We start from the raw sequence: 18,622 nt of genomic DNA on the forward strand, positions 1-18,622 counted from the left end.
ACTCCCCGCCAGGAGTACCCCCTCTGGTCTCCGGGCCTGGGACCAGCACAGCTGCCGGCGCTCTGGGTCACTGGCCCTCGCTAAGGAGCTGTTGAGGGCATGGCCGAAAGCTGGCCAGTCCCTTTCTGAATGTGTGTGCCACTCATGAGGGGACTGAGGAGACTGTGGTCACCCCTGCTCACTGGCAGGACCCAGCACAGCTGCTGCTGGCGGCGGCAGGTCTGGGAGAGGAGCAGCCCTCACCTGGCGGGCCGTGATCTGCTGCAGGGCGTTCTGGCATTTGGCAAAGCAAGGGTCCTTCATGATGACCATGATGATGGGCATCTGCTTGTCGATCAGAGCCAGGGGCCCGTGCTTCAGCTCCCCGGCCAGGATGCCTTCTGAGTGCATGTAGGTTATCTCTTTAATTTTCTGGGGAGAAGGAGGTGGGATCAGTCACACTAGGCAGACACGGGGCTAGAATACATCAACCAGAGAGAGAATCAGCTGGGAGGCAAGGAGTTGAGGCCACAAGGCAGATGGACACAAGGAGCAGTCCACAGCACAGAGGGCAACGGCAAGGCCAGGTCCGAGGGAGGTGGCGGCAGCTATCCAGAGCAAACACAAAGCCCAGCACGCAGCTGTGTTCCAGACCAGCCCCTGGGCAGTCAGCCCCCTGGGATGGACAAGTCAGTGTCAATCTAGCTCTCCCCAGGCCCCAGGCCCTCCCACAGTGAGGGTTTATAATGATGGATTTGTATTCTGTCTAGATACGCCTCCATTCAATTATCTGGTTAATCATTTCCCCAGTCCTAGACCATTAATAAACTGCAAAGGGTTGCTCCATCAAGCAGCATCACACACGATGGGGCTGTCACTGGAACCTGCCTGTGTTCGGGAAGACCCATTCTATCCCGTCACACTAACGGCCGGTCACTGGACCGGTGAGCGTGACCGAGAATGCCTTTCTCACCCACTCCTTTGGGTGGGGAAATGCTGTAGGGAGACTGGCTCCATCCTGAATGCCCTGGACGTCTGCCTGGCGGCCCCCCCGGGGTCAGAGGGGGTCACTGGCTGGGGCCAGCAGCAGCAGGAAAGCTCCCTTCCCCTCAAACACTAAGCTGAGGTGCAGCTGAATACACACCGCTCACCAGCACACTCAGCCTGCAGCCGAGCCCCCAGACGGCAGAGGCGGAGGGATGGCGGCAGACTGAAGGCACACCCTCCCGGGCCTTGCTGTCCTGTGCCGAGAGCAGCGTGCCTCCCTGCCTTTGGAAGGGCCGGAGCCTCCAGGGGCAGGTGTGGAAGTTGGAGCACACTGCGGTCAGGCTCCTTATAGCTCGCACCCAGCCCCACCCCCACCCCCACTATTCTGTGAATGTTTCCTGTGAAAGTATTGGGAATTGCATTGTCTGTAAGATGGGGGGAGAGGTGGTAGGAAAGAAGCAGCCACTTGCTCCCCTAGGAAGAGGGCAGCCAGCTGGTCTTGCATGAGGCCCTTGTCTGGGTACCATGTGCTGCCTTAGCCGTGACAGATTGACTGACACTTGATTGACACTGACTTGTCCCGTTTACCTCAGTTGAACATAAACAGCAGCAGCAGTGAGTCAAGGGCGAGCTCTGGGCCCAGGTCCTTGGGCAAGAATGCCCACCCTCTCCACAGCCCCGTGTCCGCGTCCCGCACCTCGCCCCACCCCACCAGCTCTCTCCCACCAGCCAGTATGGCTCTTCACTGGTTTAAACAGTGCAGGGCCTGCCTGGCCCATTCCTGCAAGATCTGCAGCTCCTCTTGAAAGTTAGAGGGGTAACAGGGAAATTCTGCAGAGGCCCCACCCTGCGGTCCTGGTCTGCCCACACCCTCCCATGCAGACTGCTTGTAGTAGGGAGAGAAAAGCAAAGTCGATGTGGACCTGGGTTCGAATCTCAGGCTGGTCACTTCTGCTGTGTGACTCTCAGCAAGATGAATTTTTTGGAGGCTGTCTCCTCTCAGAAGACGCTGGTGAGGTATAAATGGGCTAACCTAGATGAGCCCGCACAGGCTGACAGCTCTGGGGCTCACCAGGGGTGTCCTACACGTTTATCCTGGGAGAATAAAGAGTGGGAGCCCCTCTCTCTGTATCCCCAGCGCTAGAACACGTGGTAGTGGGCAGGTGCTCAATGCAGCCTCACACGCGGACAGCAGGCCTCAGCGGCCCCTATCCTTGCTCAGTGCCCTGTCCTCCTCCTTGCTGGTGTCTCCGGGTGGCGGTGCCCTCTGCAGGGGGGGTGGTGTCAGGGTTGGGCCGAGGGTGCTCACCAGGGCCCCTTCCAGGCACGTGGCGTAGTTGTAGCCCCGCCCCATGACCAGGAGCGACCTCTGCGTGTAGAGCTCCAGGGCCAGGTCGTGGATCTTCTGGTCCAGCGACAACACTTCCTTGATCAGCTCTGTCATGCACACAGCAGAGGGAGAGCCAGTTACACCGATTTTAGGACAAGATTCGCAATCATAACGTAGAGTGCGGAAGACAAGGTTTAGGAACTCACATCACTTAGTACACTTGGCTTCTTTGCATTCATTAATTAAAAAGGGTTTAAACTTAGAATGTAATATATAAGTTGGATTATTGGCCAGGGTTTTGTTGGGATGATGATCCATATCTGTGATCACACTTTCCTGAGCAAATAAGATACGCAAGAAAGTGAGTGTACTTCTGGCTCCATTTCACAGGTAAGGCAGCGGAGGCTCAGAGAGGCTAATTCCCACGCTGCCGGTTGCAGAGCTGACACTCCAAATCAAGGCCTTCGTCCGGCCCCATGTCACGTCTCAAGACAAAGCCAGTGTAAGTTGTATCAATGGCTCTCAAACTTTTTGGTCTTAGAATTCCTGTAAACACTTAAAAATTATTGCAAATCCCTAAGAGCCTTTGTTTTTGTGAGCTATATCTATCAATATTTGTCAGATTAGAAACTGGTAAAATTAAAGGTATTTATTCATTTATATAAAAACACAAAACACACACACACACTCATCAGTAAGAATAGTAGCATTGTTTTCTGCAAATCTTAGTATTTGACTTTGAAATAAAAAACAGGTTCTCATATCTCCTTCCTCATTCAACCTGTTGTGATAATCTTTTGGTTAAAGTATAGGAAAAGAATGAAATTTGTAGTTGGGAAAGGGAGGAATGTTTAAATAGCTTTTCCAAATCATTGTGAATGTTCTTTCATGCTATACTAAACTCAAGAAGCAACAACTTCCTAAAAAAGTGCTTGCAGAGTGGAATCTGAAATCATATCAATGAACTTTTCCTCCCTTGCTATATTAAAACTTGCATTTCTTTAAATGGGTCTTTTACACATGCATAATCTAGTACCATCATGCATTGGTACAAGTGCAAGAAATGGAGTCAAGCTATCCGTTTTTTCCAAAATCTTTAGTACGGCTGAAAGCTGGAAGTTTATCATCGGTGACGATGCCGTCAGTTTTCCCAGCATGTCAGGCCACCTTTGTTCCTTTGAGAGAATGCCTGCCACATACCCAAGTCAGCTTGCTGCTCCAACCACCATGTGTCTTTGAGACAAACCTCGTGCTTCAGGGCCCAGCAGAAGTACTTAGCGCGTCCTTCCGCGTGGCTACACAGCACATTAAAAAGCACTGCGCTTTAAGAAGACTGATGCACTCTCCTGCGCCATCAAGGGTGACCGTAAGTGAAGCGGGTGCGTGGTGGCTGAGAACATGGCGCCTCTGCAGGGAGGTGCGCTGAGGGGCCAGGGGTGGCACTGCTGCCTTTCAAATGTCCACGTGGCAGAAGGCAAACATGTCTTATTTATGACTAGAGGCCCGTTGCACGAAGATTGGTGCAAAAATGGGCCTTCCTTCTCCTGGCTGCCAGCACTGCCTTTGCTCTTGCAAGAGCCACCTTTCTGCCTTCCCACGCTGCCTAGGGGCATGGAGCTGCCTGCATATGCAAATTAACCTGTCATCTTTGTTGGGTTAATTTGCATACTCACTCCTGATTGGCTGATGGGCTTCACAAAGGTACGGTCAATTTGCACCTTTTTCTTTTATCCGTGTAAAGAAGGCATCACTAATGAATATAGTTTTGACTGCAAGGGCCTTGCAGATGCCTAGGGCCCATGGACCACATCTTAGGAACTGCAGACTTAGTCGTCAGGATATGGTCCTGCTTTTCCAAGGTTATTACCTGCTTAAAGTTAAGAGTGTTTTTCTTGGCAATAAATTTCCAGCATATTGTGTTGGGCAGATTCAGATCCCTAGGTTTTGTACAGACAGATGGTGGCTTCCCTCATTGCCTTCTCTGGGATTGGCCCCTGGCTCCCGGGAGGACCCAGGACTGCCCATCTCTTAAAGGGGCTGCCCAGCCTCATGGCATCCATGGGGTGAGGTCTTTCCATTTCCTATTCTGAGGCCTGCACAAGGCAAACCTAAGAGGTCTCTTTCCTTCCCTGGCGTGTAAGTGGCTGAGGGAAAGGAGCTGCTGTGGATGAGTGAGTGATTGAAACCAAAGAGCTTGCAATTTTGTGCAACAGACACCATATCTCACCAACAGCGAAAGATGGGACCTAGCAAAAGAGGAGTTTGGTGAGGCTGTAAAGGAGCTGTCAGGACAGGAAGAGACTCGGCCCTGTGCTTTCTCAGGCATTTCCCACGCAACTACTGTGTGATCAGCACCTGGTGCCCAGCAGTGACTGACAAGGCTGACTGTGTGCTCACTGAGCTGACGTGTTAGTTGGGAAGACAAGCCAGTACATAGGTGAGCAGGTAAATTTGGATCACAGCATGAGCTATACCGAAAAGAAACTGGCTGGCCTGGCTGGAGTGGCTCAGCTGTCTGAGCATTGTCCTATGCACTGAAGAGCTGCCAGTTCGATTCATGGTCGGGGCACATACCTGGGTTGCAGATTCAATCCCCAGTCAGGGAACATATGGAAGGCAACCGATCAATGTTTCTCTCACATTGATGTTTCTCTCATTTCTCTCTCCCCCCCCCCTCCTCCCACACCCTTCTTCCTCTTTCTAAGCATGTCCTCAGGGGAGAATTAAAAAAAAGAAATGAGCCAAAACCGGTTTGGCTCAATGGATAAAGCGTCGGCTTGGGGACGGAAAGGTCCCGGGTTTGATTCTGGTCAAGGGCATGTACCTTGGTTGTGGGCACATCCCCAGTGGAGGGTGTGCAAGAGGCAGCTGATCGATGACTCTCTCTCACCGATGTTTCTGACCCTCTATCTCTCTCTCTTCCTCTCTGTACAAAATCAATAAAGTAAATATATTAAAAAAAAAGAAAAAAAAGAAATGAAACCGGCTAACATTTCATAGCGAGCTGGGGTGGGAGAGTAGACCCTCAGGGTGGCCAGGGAGGGACCCAGGAAGTGACATTTGAGTTGTGACTTGTAATGAGAAGCCATTGGCCATGAAAAAGCTTTCCATTGCTGAGAATCAAGGTCTGTGAGACCCGCTCCCAAAAGAGGGGGCTGGAGAAGGGCATTCTGTGAGGTCAGAGGCGGCAGGGCCCAGCAGGCAGGGCTCAGAGATGGGTGAGGAGTGTGGTTTTGCTCTTGGCCTGTGGGGACTTGAAGGGCCATACCAGGTAGCGACTGCAGGCCACGAATGATCTCACGCCGACGATCTTGCAGTGAAACGCGGTCTTCCGACATCATCAGGCCAAACATCACCAGGGAGATGAACTGGCTGGTGTAAGCCTGCGGACAGACGGCAGTGCTGACCGAGGGGGCGAATGAGCGGGTGGCAGCCCCGTGAGGGGGCAGATCACCGGGCCCTTCTCGGCCCCCGTCCGCCCGCAGCCGAGCCGAGGCCTCCCGCAGGCCAGGCGGCTCCTTTACCTTGGTGCTGGCCACGCCGACCTCCGGGCCCGCGTTGATGTGCACCCCGCAGTCGGTCTCTCGAGAGATGGAGCTGCCCACGGTGTTGGTGACGCCCACTGTCAGGGCCCCGCGGTCCTTGCAGTAACGCAGTGCCAGGAGGGTGTCCGCCGTCTCACCTGCCACACAGACCCTCCTCTCAGCTGTGTTCACGGGCGCAAGGCTCTGCCCCCACCCGTTCACTCCCCGCTCTGACACAGTCAGTGCCCAGACACAGCCCGCTTGCGCCCAGAAAGGAAATGCATGCTCCACAGTTTTGCTGGTTGGTTCTTAGATCTGAGCTTCCACTGCTCTTTATGTGGCAAGCACTTTCTCCCCACTTCCCACCGCCTCTCCTGGCGGTGCTGTGAGGCCCCTGTCCTCTCTCCCCTGGAGGTCCAGCAGAGGACATCAACGCCTGCTCGCTCAAGGCCACGAGACAGCACCAACCGGGGTGGGCCTGGGCCCCGTGCCCTTTCAATAGCCCTGAGCTGCCTTGTTCAGAATGTGCCCAGATTTGACATTTAAAAAAGCAAGCATGCCCCCAAACAACATGTCTCAAATAAACCTTGTTATAAAGAAAAGCACTTCTTGCAGCCTTGCAGAGTGGACAAAAATTATTTTTACACTAAAACTACTTAAATAGGTTCACACATAAGCCAGCACCAACTCCCTAAGCTTGCAAATCCTAAAGAAGTCAAAGTAATTCAGCACGAGCCAGGCCATGCAACCCAATGCATCCGATGTCCACGCAGCCGCTGCTCCCGGCCGTGCCCCTCCCACTCTCCCGCAGTGCAGGCCGGTCCGACTCTCTCCCTTTCCCCTCCACCTCGCATCCAGCACTCTGGGGTGTCACCTGCCCTTCCCCAGTGCCAACCGGGCTCGGGGCTTGGAGGGGAGAGCAGGATGCCTCCAGCCTCACTAGCCTTGTAGCAGGTTTCAACTCAATGGAAAAGGCTAAACAAAAGGGAACTTTAAAACCCTTCGGTGAAGATACTCAGGAGCTGCCCCTCCATTCTTTTCACACTAAACCCACTTCTGTTCTTTGGTGCGTGGCTCCCACCAACTCATGAAACACGTTTGGATTTTGATGGAGCCATTAGCTAGCAATGTTGGCAGCTGACGTCACATGGCAGGACCTGGGTATGCGGTGCTCAGCTGGATGTGGGTGTGAGTGTTTGTCATTGAAACAGGAGTAGGATTAAGATTCCAAAATGGGCCTAACCGGTTTGGCTCAGTGGATAGAGTGTCGGTCTGAGGACTGAAGGGTCCCCAAATTAGATTCCGGTCAAGGGCATGTACCTTGGTTGCGGGCACATCCCCAGTTAGGAGGTGTGCAGGAGGCAGCTGATCGATGTTTCTCTCTCATTGATGTTTCTAACTCAATCCCCCGCTGGTGGTGTGGCCACTGCCCAGCAACCACACAGCCTTTGAACCGGCAGAACTTTGAAGAACTTTCTCAATTAAACCAGCGCACATTTATGGCGCCCTGATGGGTGGTCCCATAAGTCTTGGACTTGAAATGCCAGGAGGAGGAAGAAGCCCTGCTGCCGGGTCCTCCCATAAAATGGGACGGTCACCGAAGGTGCTGAGGGTGCAATGACAGATGCATGTGGCTGGAGCATGAGAACTTCAGTGGGTCATGAGGGGACAGAGCCGAGGCGAGCTAACAGCCGGGACCCCTTACCTGACTGGCTTATGAAGAAGCAAACGTCATCCCTGAACACGGGCGTGTTCCTGTCCAGAAAGTCACTAGCAAGTTCAACCATCACGGGGAGTTCGGTAAGTTCCTCCAAAACTTGCCGAGTCTGAAGCCAACGACAATGGGGACTCAAGTCAGTCATGACACCGCAGGGACACCGGCAGCTGGGCTCCTGGAGGAACTTGTGACCCGGAGCCTTCGTATCCAGTGGGGAGGGACCCTCAGGCACCCAGGGCAGAACCGCGGGAGAAAGGACGGTGCCCGCGCTCACACTGGCTCACAGGAGCCAAACCCCGATGGCCGGACGCCTGCAGCATGTAGGATGCCTCTAGTCCTAGGCCGCCACTACCTCCCTGGCCGTGGAGGCCACGCTCGGCACTCACAGCCACAGCGGCGTGGTAGCTGGTTCCACAGCCAATCAGGATGAGCCGTCGGCACCGTCGGATCTCCTTCAAGTGGGCCTTCAGGCCGCCCAGGAGCACTGCGGGGCACACGGGTGTCAGCCTGAGCCCTCGCAGGGCTGCGCAGGGCTGGGGCGAGGTCCAGGGATGGATTACCTTGGCTGGTCTCAAAGTTCACGCGCCCCCTCATAGTGTTGAAGACGGACTCCGGCTGTTCGAAGATCTCCTTCTGCATGAACGCACTGAAGTTACCTGCTCGGTGAAAGCAACAAGACAGGTCCCTTTCGTTTAGTCTTATGTCCAGGCTTAACTTGTCATCAAGACCAGGCTGTTCTGCAGTTAGTCAGCATGACCCAGGTAAAGGCCCTGCAGGCTGGTCCCAGGTGCTGTTCGCGATGCTCATGGCAGGTGAGGAAGCAGGACTCGGACCTCTGGTTACACACCGGCCCTCTCACAGGGGCGGGCGGGATGACAGGAGCCAACTGGGGCTGGTCTTTGGGGTCACACTCCCCTTTGCGAGGCCAGAAGGAAGTAAAAGCTCACTTCTCTAGGGAAGTACAAATTAGCCAGGCTCAAAGAAAGAGACCACTTTCTTTTAAACACATGCCTCCTAGCTTCCGGGTTAGAGAAAAACCTTTCCAGTCACACACGCATTTGCAGGGCCCGATGTGAATGGGGCTGGACGAGGGCAGAGTGACCATGTGGCTGGGCCCGCTGGGCCCGCTGGCTGCAGGTGAATAGACAGGGCGGGGCGTTCTCGGGGTGCAGACATGCCATTGCAGTGTCCCCGCCTGCCACCTTCAGCAGAGACCTGTACCGAAAGCCACGAAGCAAGTAAGACAGGAAGGAGCGTGGGCCACTGCAGACACGGGGTCAGGGGCTCTCGGAGGGCCTGACATTTCCGGGGCATGATCTAAGGAACTCCCCTGTGAGAGGAGCAGTCAGTGCAGTCACTTGCCCACGCCAAGCCCAGGGCCTGTCAGTAACAGGCGGCACGGGTGGCAGGGCATCGTGGGAAAGGCTAGCTGAGGTGCGGCCAGACTGCACGTGTGTGAGGGGGTACACTTTATTTTCAGAGCAGTGGGAAGCCACGGAGGGCGTTACGCAGCAGGACAAAGTCCTGATGTTCTCAAGTTTACCCAGGCTGCCCTGTGGAGCAGAGGGTGCGGGAGGCAGACATGGGTGCGGGAGGCAGGCCTGGGTGCGGGGAGGTGGAGTGGGTGCAGGGAGGTGGAGTGGGTGCGGGGAGACAGTGTGGGTGCGGGGAGGTGGAGTGGGTGCAGGGAGGTGGATTGGGTGCGGGGAGACAGTGTGGGTGCGGGAGGCAGGCCTGGGTGCGGGGAGGTGGGGTGGGTGCGGGGAGACAGTGTGGGTGCGGAAGCAGGTGTGGGTGCGGGGAGTCAGGCATGGGTGCGGGGAGACAGTGTGGGTGCGGGAGGCAGGGGTGGGTGCGGGGAGGCAGTGTGGGTGAGGGGAGGCAGGGGTGGGTGCGGGAGGCAGTGTGGGTGAGGGGAGGCAGGGGTGTGTGCGGGAGGCAGGGGTGGGTGTGGGAGGCAGTGTGGGTGCGGGAGGCAGAGTGGGTGCGGGAGGCAGTGTGGGTGCGGGAGGCAGGGGTGGGTGCGGGAGGCAGGGGTGGGTGCGGGAGGCAGGGGTGTGTGCGGGAGGCAGGGGTGGGTGCGGGGAGACAGTGTGGGTGTGGGAGGCAGTGTGGGTGAGGGGAGGCAGTGTGGGTGCGGGGAGGGAGTTTGGGTGCGGGAGGCAGGGGTGGGTGCGGGGAGGCAGTGTGGGTGCGGGAGGCAGACGTGGGTGGGGGAGGCAGGTGTGGGTGGGGGTGGCAGGCGTGGGTGGGGGAGACAGTGTGGGTGCGGGGAGACAGTGTGGGTGCGGGAGGCAGGGGTGGGTGCGGGACGCAGTGTGGGTGCGGGAGGCAGTGTGGGTGTGGGAGGCAGTGTGGGTGCGGGGAGACAGTGTGGGTGCGGGAGGCAGTATGGGTGCGGGAGGCAGTGTGGGTGCGGGGAGGCAGTGTGGGTGCGGGAGACAGTGTGGGTGCGGGAGGCAGTGTGGGTGTGGGGAGACAGTGTGGGTGCGGGAGGCAGTGTGGGTGCGGGAGACAGTGTGGGTGCGGGAGGCAGGGGTGGGTGCGGGAGGCAGGGGTGGGTGCGGGAGGCAGTGTGGGTGCGGGAGGCAGTGTGGGTGCGGGAGGCAGTGTGGGTGCGGGAGGCAGTGTGGGTGCGGGAAGAGAGGCTGTCCTCGAAAGGAGAAAGGGGTCCACAGTTTCCTCGTCCCACAGGTCTGCGCAGAGAAGCAATGGAGCTGGGGCACAGACGTGTCCGGAGGCAGTGGAGGGAGGCAGCAGATGGTCAGTCAGACTGAGCAGGGGGACCTGGCGCTGGATATACCCGAGGCTCCCCGGCAGGCCGGGGCAGGCTCCCCACCTGCGATCCCCGAGCCCCTTCGCGGAGGCGGGCTCAGGCGCGTCCCCAGGGAGCACCTGCCCGAGGCTGCGGCCGCCTCTCCGAGGACACCTGCCTTTCATGATCTGCTGCAGCTCCATCTGCAGCGTCTGGATGGCTCGCGACGGGTCGTCACTGGCCGCGCGCTTGACCCGGTGGATGGAGAGCTTCCCGTCGGCCGCGGCGGCGATGTCATCGTCCTCCAGGAAGATGACGCGGTTGGTGTGCTCGATGATGGCGCTGGGGAAGGAGACGCGCGTCACCGGGGCTGTGCTCCCGGCCAGCCGCCGGCCTCCCCGCTGTCCAATGGGCACTGATGGCGTTTCAGGAGGGAAGGGGCATCGCACACTGGCTTACTGCCCAGGAAGGCCACCCTGACTGAAATGGGACAACAGCCCGCCCTGCTGGCGGGGGGAACAGCTCCTGTGGGGTGAACAGAAACGGCGGAGCAGCCTGTCACGCTGGTCACACAGCCCCGGAAGGGACGGGGGGCTCGGCTACCTGGCGTCGGAGGCGAAGAAGAATTCCACGGCCTTGTTGCCCACGGCGTGCAGGCAGGTGGAGCTGTCCAGCCTCTGCACCCTCGGTTTGCGGATGTTATTCACGTTCTCGATGTTGCCTGTGGAAGCAGAGAGGACCGCACGCCCCGTAAACTCTTCGGTTTGAATGCCTCGAGCACAGGGCCCATCTCCTCTCGAATACGAGTGGGAGAAAGGTGCCATTTTTAGCTTTGGCTGCGTCAGCCAAATAGCGCGAGAGATCCCCAAATAGCAAGAGCATTTAAGCTGCCGCAGAGCTCCCCGGGCCGCCGCGGGAACCAGAGCAGCACGCCAGCCCCTGGGCGCAGGGAGAATGGTGTGAAGTGTCCAGAGTCAAAACGCTTTTGGAAAGACGGAGCCGAGGCTCGGTTGCCTGAGAACCGTCTGGATCTGGTGCCACGTGAGGGCCACCTAGACGTGGTGAGGGCACCGTGCCTCTGGGGCAGGGCCCCGGCTGCAGCAGCACTGTCTGTCCTCCTGAAGGGACTTACGTGTCGTGTACAGGACGGGGACCTGTTCGGTGGAGAGCTTGTGCTCGCTCCGCACCCCGATGAGCAGGGGGCTGCCTCTCCTGCAGGGATGAGGGGTCCGGGTTAGCCGTCACCTTGACACCTGGATGGGGCTGGCTGTCCTCTGAGCAATGAGGACAGCCCCCACAGCTCGCCTGTCCCGGTGGCAAAGGGCCCCCACGGGGGACGCTGGGCCACAGGAGGATGCTCCCAGGCTCGCTGCAGGCCCAGCAGGCCAGGGGAGAGCCCCAGCTCGCCCCTGTGGTGCCACCTCCCTGCCCAGGAGACCCCACACGGTGCTGGCGTCCGAAGCCAAGTCCCTGGTAGGTCCCGACAGCAGCAGGCTGGGGGGTCTCCACCTGCCTCTGCTCCCGCCCATCTCTAGAGGGAGCCCCGCTCTGCACACACATACTCTCTGCCCTTTCCGCCTCGCTGAGTCCTCCGGCCTCGGGAGCATCCGGCGGGCTCTGGGCCTCTCAGCCGTGGGGGCCGCTTACAGTGCCTTCGGGGGCAGTTTGTTCCTGCCTAAGGGACACCTTGGCGAAGTTTGGAATCTCCAACCTGCACAAGGGGACTCCTCCCAAAGGTGATGGGCAATTCCTGCAGCGCACTGAGTGAGGGCCCCCAACTCAAGGCCCCTGTCCCCCCACCCAGCTCAGCCCCTGGCACAGAAGGGTCTTCAGCAAAGTGCTTTATGGCATTCCTCTCTGGCTCACAACTTCTACAGACCATGTGCTTACAAGCACTGTTCCATGAATTGAATGGCATCCTGCCTCCAAAACCCAATTGTTTGCTTGTTCTTATAAATTACAGCATGCAAATCGAACTCCCAGCGGGTGTGCTAGGTAACACGCAGTTCACTTCTGAACTCAGGAACCCCAGGCCTTCCAAGAACACATGCCCTTCCTCCCAGCATGCTAGCTGGCTAATAGGAAGGAAACACTGGGGATGTATTAACAAGGCAATTAAAGAGCACTGTCTTGAACACATTAATTAGAAGACAATGGGGTAATATTTTACATCAACCAGTTTCTTGCTAACCTAGATCAATGAACTCATAAATGACTAAGTCCACCTGAGTCCACCCCACATATATCCACTTGGCCTGTTATCCTGACGCAATACAGGCCCTAAGTATTTCTTCATTTGTAATAGATCTTATTTCCCAATACTGTTGCCTGTTTGGACCTCACTTTGATTTCTCCAAGTAGGGAGACAAAGTTTGTCTTTGTAGAATGTGCTGTGAGTGCCTTGAATATTTTGGACCATCTTTTATCCTAATATGCAAATCAACCGAATGGCAGAATCCACTGGAGGAACATCCAGTCACTATGATGTGCACTGACCACCAGGGGGCAGACGTTCAACACAGGAGTTGCCCCCAGCCCACAGGCCCCAGGCCAGCCAAGGTGGGCAATTGCCCCACCAATCAGTCCTGATCGCAGGCCAAGCCTTGGGACCCTCCCCGTGCATGGATTTCATGCACCGGGCCTCTAGTTATATATAAAGCTCATCAGCTGAATGTGCCTTTATATAATTTTGTTTGAAATTTGAATTTGTTGTCAACTTCTAAAAATATGGAGATTGCAAATAAAAATCCAACTCTGCTTTTTTCTGTTAACATGGCAGAAGCTCTGGCCAAAGAGACGACGGGGTGCATTCTCTGTGGCGAAGCCACAGCTGTCCTTTGGATAGAGCAAGTGCCTTCCACTTGTCCGGAGGCCTAGGCCCTCGTGCCTCAAGCTGAGTGACTGTACTCTAGTTATTTGCTACTGCAAATAGTCACGTGTTTGCCTTACCTTGTGGCAACGGCCTCTCCCGGGTAGTGGATGCTCTTGAAAACCAATGCGAATGCTCCTTCCTGAAAGCACAGGGATGAGAAGTGAGGAACAGCTCACCGGCTCAGCCGGCTGCCGCAGCCTGGTGCCCCTGGCGGGCTCCCTGGGGCCCCCTTCCCTGTGAGCGACCTGGGCCCAGGCCGGTGGTGCTCACTCAGGGCTCCGGACACAGGACAGCAGGGCGACATCAGGAGGAAAGTGACACAGACCAGACCTGTGACCAACAGCAGCCACACCTGCCGAGGCCCCGGGGACAAGGCCCAGCTCTGCGCTGAACCAGGTGAGCTGGAGAGAACCAGGGCCAGGGCTCCTGCCCGGGAGCAGCATCTCCTAGGACTCAGGGAGCACCCGGGAGGGTCCCAGGGGCTAGTGCTCCAGGACCTGTGCTTAGCTCAGCGCACACCGCCCTGCGGCGCCACATTTCCCTCGAGGTGAACGAAAATATAATAAGACTTTGTATGGCTTCTGGGAACCAATGCCATATAGAGAACCCAATAGAAGCATGAGTTACTATTATGCAATTATTATTTCTGTGGTGAGGATTAAGTAATAATTGGAATTAAACCAGAGCTAAAATCCAGTTATCCTTACTCAAGATTCCAAATGCTCTTTCCATTTAAGTCCTTAGTGCATAATTCTGTCTTCTACATTCTACCCGCCTACACTAATTTGCTCTGATTCTAGTAGATGTTGGTTAGAAATAACCAGCTGTAAATCTAGACTTTCATGTGAAATCCCCCAAGGTTGGCAACCCTGGGAAGACTAAGGCCCCCTGCAGCCAGCGTGCTATGACCAGTTTGCTGACTCAGCCACACAACCAGGTCAGCGCAGCCCCCTCCCTCACCTCTGAGGGCCTTTCACGCCACCTCTAACGAAGGGCCCCAGGCAGACCCAAGCAGCCTGACGTGCACCCTGCAGGTTTTGTCTACAACAGAGATTTTCATCTCATGACACACGTAAACTAATTACTACGATTCTGCAGCATACAGAATACATTTTTGCCAATCAGACCAAAAAAATTAGGTGTATTTTTTATCCATTCACACTGGATGGCCATTTTTGTGTTGGCTGTTGTCATTTTATTCCATTGACAGTTCCTTAAGGCATTTTATTCCATTGCTGTTGTTGTTGTTTTTTAGAGAGAGTGGAAGGGAGGAAAAAGGAGGAGGGAGGGGGAAGGGGAAAGGAGGAAGAGAAGGGGAAAGTGAGAGGGGGAGGGATGGATAAATAGATAGGTTGTCTCCTGCATGCGGGCTGTTGGGGCTGGGGATTAAACCTGTAACCCAGGTATGTGCCCTTAACCAGGAATCGAACCTGTGACCTTTGTGTACAAGCCAATGTTCTAACCACTGAACCATGCCAGCCAGGGCAGCTGTTATCATTTTTTAAAATTCTTTATTGTTTAAAGAATTACATACAAAAAGGAGATATATGTGCTACTATTTGTAATACTTTAAACAATAATGTAAAAATTTTAAAAACAGAATTACATATAGTATCACATATGTCTCCTGTTCCCCCCATTGACCTCTCCCCAGCCACCCCATCCCCCAGCACATGCCCTTACCCCCTAGTGCCTGTCCATTGATTATACTTATATGAACACATACAAGTCTCTCTGAGGTTGGACAGTCTGTTTGATGCTTCTCTGTCTCTGGGTCTATTTTTGTTTATTAGTTTATGTTGTTCATCACAGTCCACAAATGAGTGAGATCATGTGATATTTATCTTTCTCTGACTGACTTATTTCGCTTAGCATAATGCTCCACAGGTCCGTCCATGCTGTTACAAATTTTAAGAGTTCTTTCTTTTTTACAGCAGCATAGTATTCCATTGTGTAGATGTACCACAAGTTTTTAATCCACTCATCTGCTGATGAGCACTTATTCTGTCTCCAAATATTACTTATTATAAATTGTGCTGCTATGAACATAGGGGTGCATATGTCCTTTCCGATTGTTGTTTCTGATTTCTTGGGAAAGAGCCCTAAAAGTGGGATCACTGGGTCAAATGGCAGTTTCATTTTTAGTTTTTTGAGGAAACTCCATACTGTTCTCCACAGTGGCTGCACTATTATCATGCTTTTATTTGACAATTTAAGGAAAGAAGTCAGTGCCCCTGACTAAGCAATCAGGTATTGCACGTTTTAAAAATTCTTGCAGCTCACAAGTTGAAAATCGCTGGTCTACAACCACGTAGGACTGAATAGAATGCACTTCTCATTCTCTGCCCTAAAGAGCTGTGGAGAGACGTCACTGAAAGTTAAAAGTGCCGTCACTGGGGAGGTATTTCTGAAATTTAAAATTACAAATGGCAAAGAGAGAGCACCACACTGCAAAGCCAAATCGCCTTCCTGCCCCTTTTAATCGCAGCACATTGTACTTTATGTTCGGTCCAACTCCCGTTTATCAACGTCCTCTAAATCTCCGCCCATACGGGAGTCACAGAGCAAAGGGCTCTGCGACAGACGTCCTTGTTAAAAAGACTGAAAGCACCGAAGGGCGATGAGTTTTAAACCGCATTGTGGTAGCCACACGCGGACTGGCGTGGGGGGAGCGGGTGGACTCCGCATTCTCGGCCCTGCGCACTGTCTGCAGGCTGCCCCGCTCAGAGCCGCTGCCGGGGCACTGGTGCTCTGGGCGTCCGGAGACCTCTCCTCCTCCCCGACCATCCCCCAGGCCCGGTCTGCTCCACCTCCTCCTCCAAGGAGGGGCCTCTCTTGGGTAATTCCCTTAGCAGGGACTCTGTCCAGTGGGTTCAGCCCTCTGGGACGTCATGAATCTCTCTCCTGGGTCTCTGCCTTCAGCACAATCCTCCCTTGGAACTGCAACCCTCTGGCCACTGGCGTCCATCCCCGGAGCACAATCCTCCCTTGGAACTGCAACCCTCTGGCCACTGGGCCAAATCTTTGCGCCCTTCTTCTCCAATCCAACTTTCTGACTTCACTTCCCCTCCCTCCCCAATCACCCCTCCCCCCCTCCAGAAGGATGCTGGGCCATTTCTCTCCTGGGACAATTCTAAGTCAACATCAATGAGATGCATCGAGGTTATGTATCTAATGGCACAAACATCTCAGACGAAAAGATGACCATGTGAACCCCACCACCAAGGTCCTGTGTGCACCGGCAGTGGGAAGCAGCCACAGTTCCAAGGCCAGTCACAATCTGAGGCACTAAAACGAGGCAAGGCACTTCCACTTGGTGTTCACCACTCAAACCTCAGGACTTTTCTGGATATCACAAGGATCTGATATCTCAACGCCAGATGCTGTAGGCCAGCCAACTTGAATTCTCAGGTACTTGGCATGTATTTGCCTAATGCTTATGCAAAATGAAGGGATGATTGAGAAGGTGTGACCTGTAACTCACCAACTGCTGAATGACTCTCTCCACCAGTGTTGAAAATGAGATGTCCTCGACCTCTCGGTTGTCGAACACGTATTTGATCAGCTTGGCGATAGTCTCCGTGTCCGTCTCTGACTCAAACTCATATCCTTTGCTTTCCTGGAATATTGGGTTGGACACAGAAGCAGGTAATGGTCATTGCGAAATGCTGGCCGGCCAGCTCTCTCTCCTCCCTATGACTTGCCCTCGGAGTGACTTAAGGAGCTGTCAGAGTGACAAGGAAAATGTGAAAGGGATGAGAAATGTTTGCCAGAATCACACAGCAAACACAGCTGAGTCATCCAGAACTCCCTGAGAACGCCCGCCTCCGAAGCCGGTCCCTGCCATGAATCTGAACGTTGCAAAATAACGGCAGTCAGAGCAATCAAATGAGTTGAGTCAAATCCACCCACATCTCAGCCAACACCACAACCTTTAGACACTGGCCATCTGCCTTCCTGCCCCACATTCCATTTGGTGTATGAGTGCAGACACTTTTAATAAAAGGAAATCCGTGTTCTTTTGATTCTGTGACTCTGCAGCGGCCCCTGTGCATGCCCAGCTATCCTCTCCAGCAAGATCTGAGGAGCCGCCGAGCTGGGCTGAGGTTTGCGTCCAATGCGTTGACGTGGCCAAGAGTGGCTCTCACTCAGCTCCTGCTTTTGTTTCCGGAGGGAAACGAGCTGGTCGGAAAGTTTCCGGGGGGAGGCCAAGAGCACTGGACTTAGATGTTACCCAGGGGAAGGATCTTACCAGAAATTTCTTCAGGTCTTTGTAATTTGTGATGATCCCGTTGTGGATGACAACGAATTCTGGAAGAAAAGTTTCAGACAGAAATGCTATGAAGGCGTGAGGATCCAGTCAGACGTGCCTTAAGGGAAACGACAAGCCTGGCTCCTACAGCTGCCTGCTGAGCACGTCATTTACCGTCAGCGCGGATGCGGGCGGTGCCTACAGCTCCAGCCTGAAAACGTTCCTCTCCCTGATCGGACCAGGGCAGAGCTCTGCTTGTCGCCTGCAGGGTCACCATTAGTGCTGCTATTTATGTCGAAGGGTTGATTAATCCTTCATTACTCAGAAACAATTCCAGGAATTCCCAACCACTCCAACAGGTCCCGCTAGTGGTCCGCACACAGGCTTCTGTGTGACTACACTGAATTGTGTAGACACCTGAGCTGAATTTTTTTTTATAAAACATATATTTTATTGATTTTTTTACAGAGAGGAAGGGAGAGGGATAGAGAGCTAGAAACATCGATGAGAGAGAATCATCGATCGGCTGCCTCCTGCACACCCCCTACTGGGGATGTGCCCGCAACCAAGGCACATGCCCTTGACCGAATCAAACCTGGGACCTTTCAGTCCGCAGGCTGACGCTCTATCCACTGAGCCAAACTGGTTTCGGCTAGCTGAAAAATTTGAGGGTTCACTTTAAAACCCTGGTTTTCTTCTAGGAAAATCCCCAGAGGTTCTGGCACTCCTGAGTGGCCACCACACGTCTCCTTTGCAGGGTCTGCCTGCTGTTCCCACCTTCCTCGGCCCAGCAGCAGCCCGGCCGCTGGGCGGCTCCAGAGCCGCTGAACTGGGGGAGGGGCGGGCAGTCCCTTTGCTGCGCTGCACAGCTCAGCCAACAGCTAAGAAGGTCTAAGGCCAACCTGAAAGCTTTCCCGGGCAAGCAGGCCTCTTCCCCCCTCAGTCTGGAGACGAAGAGGCTATCATCCTGGAGAGTCAGCAATCCCAGGAGGACGTTTGTCATAAGTATTGACTATTATTCAGTGAACGTTTGGATCTCCAACCCAAGTTTTTTTCAGTACAGGACAGATGTTTTTCCTGCTACATCTTTTAAATGTAGCAGGAAAATGTTTCCATTTTTACCATACTTTCTTCTCTATATTTCTTACAACATGTTGTATACTTTTGTGTGGTAGCACAAAAAATGAGATGGCTCGAATAAAAACA

The 18,622-nt window shown here is 54.5% G+C and overlaps 1 protein-coding gene across 2 annotated transcripts in view; it reads right to left on the reverse strand.

Moving 5' to 3' along the window:
• The window catches only part of GFPT2 (glutamine-fructose-6-phosphate transaminase 2), a 49,604-nt gene that overhangs the window by 3,514 nt on the left and 27,468 nt on the right, over nucleotides 1–18,622 (reverse strand). For both annotated transcript variants that reach the window (XM_036450192.2, XM_045585768.1), the window contains 13 exons: nucleotides 17,417–17,475; nucleotides 16,649–16,783; nucleotides 13,242–13,303; nucleotides 11,425–11,504; nucleotides 10,896–11,013; nucleotides 10,471–10,634; nucleotides 8,098–8,193; nucleotides 7,924–8,021; nucleotides 7,526–7,646; nucleotides 5,821–5,978; nucleotides 5,565–5,679; nucleotides 2,276–2,403; nucleotides 244–411 (listed from right to left, as the gene is read on the reverse strand). In XM_036450192.2, the coding sequence (XP_036306085.1) occupies nucleotides 244–411; nucleotides 2,276–2,403; nucleotides 5,565–5,679; nucleotides 5,821–5,978; nucleotides 7,526–7,646; nucleotides 7,924–8,021; nucleotides 8,098–8,193; nucleotides 10,471–10,634; nucleotides 10,896–11,013; nucleotides 11,425–11,504; nucleotides 13,242–13,303; nucleotides 16,649–16,783; nucleotides 17,417–17,475 (1,502 nt within the window). The remainder of the gene's footprint in view (nucleotides 1–243; nucleotides 412–2,275; nucleotides 2,404–5,564; nucleotides 5,680–5,820; nucleotides 5,979–7,525; nucleotides 7,647–7,923; nucleotides 8,022–8,097; nucleotides 8,194–10,470; nucleotides 10,635–10,895; nucleotides 11,014–11,424; nucleotides 11,505–13,241; nucleotides 13,304–16,648; nucleotides 16,784–17,416; nucleotides 17,476–18,622) is intronic.

Source organism: Pipistrellus kuhlii, unplaced genomic scaffold (genome assembly GCF_014108245.1).
Source record: "Pipistrellus kuhlii isolate mPipKuh1 unplaced genomic scaffold, mPipKuh1.p scaffold_m20_p_21, whole genome shotgun sequence".
In the NCBI taxonomy this organism is placed as follows: Eukaryota; Metazoa; Chordata; class Mammalia; order Chiroptera; family Vespertilionidae; genus Pipistrellus; species Pipistrellus kuhlii.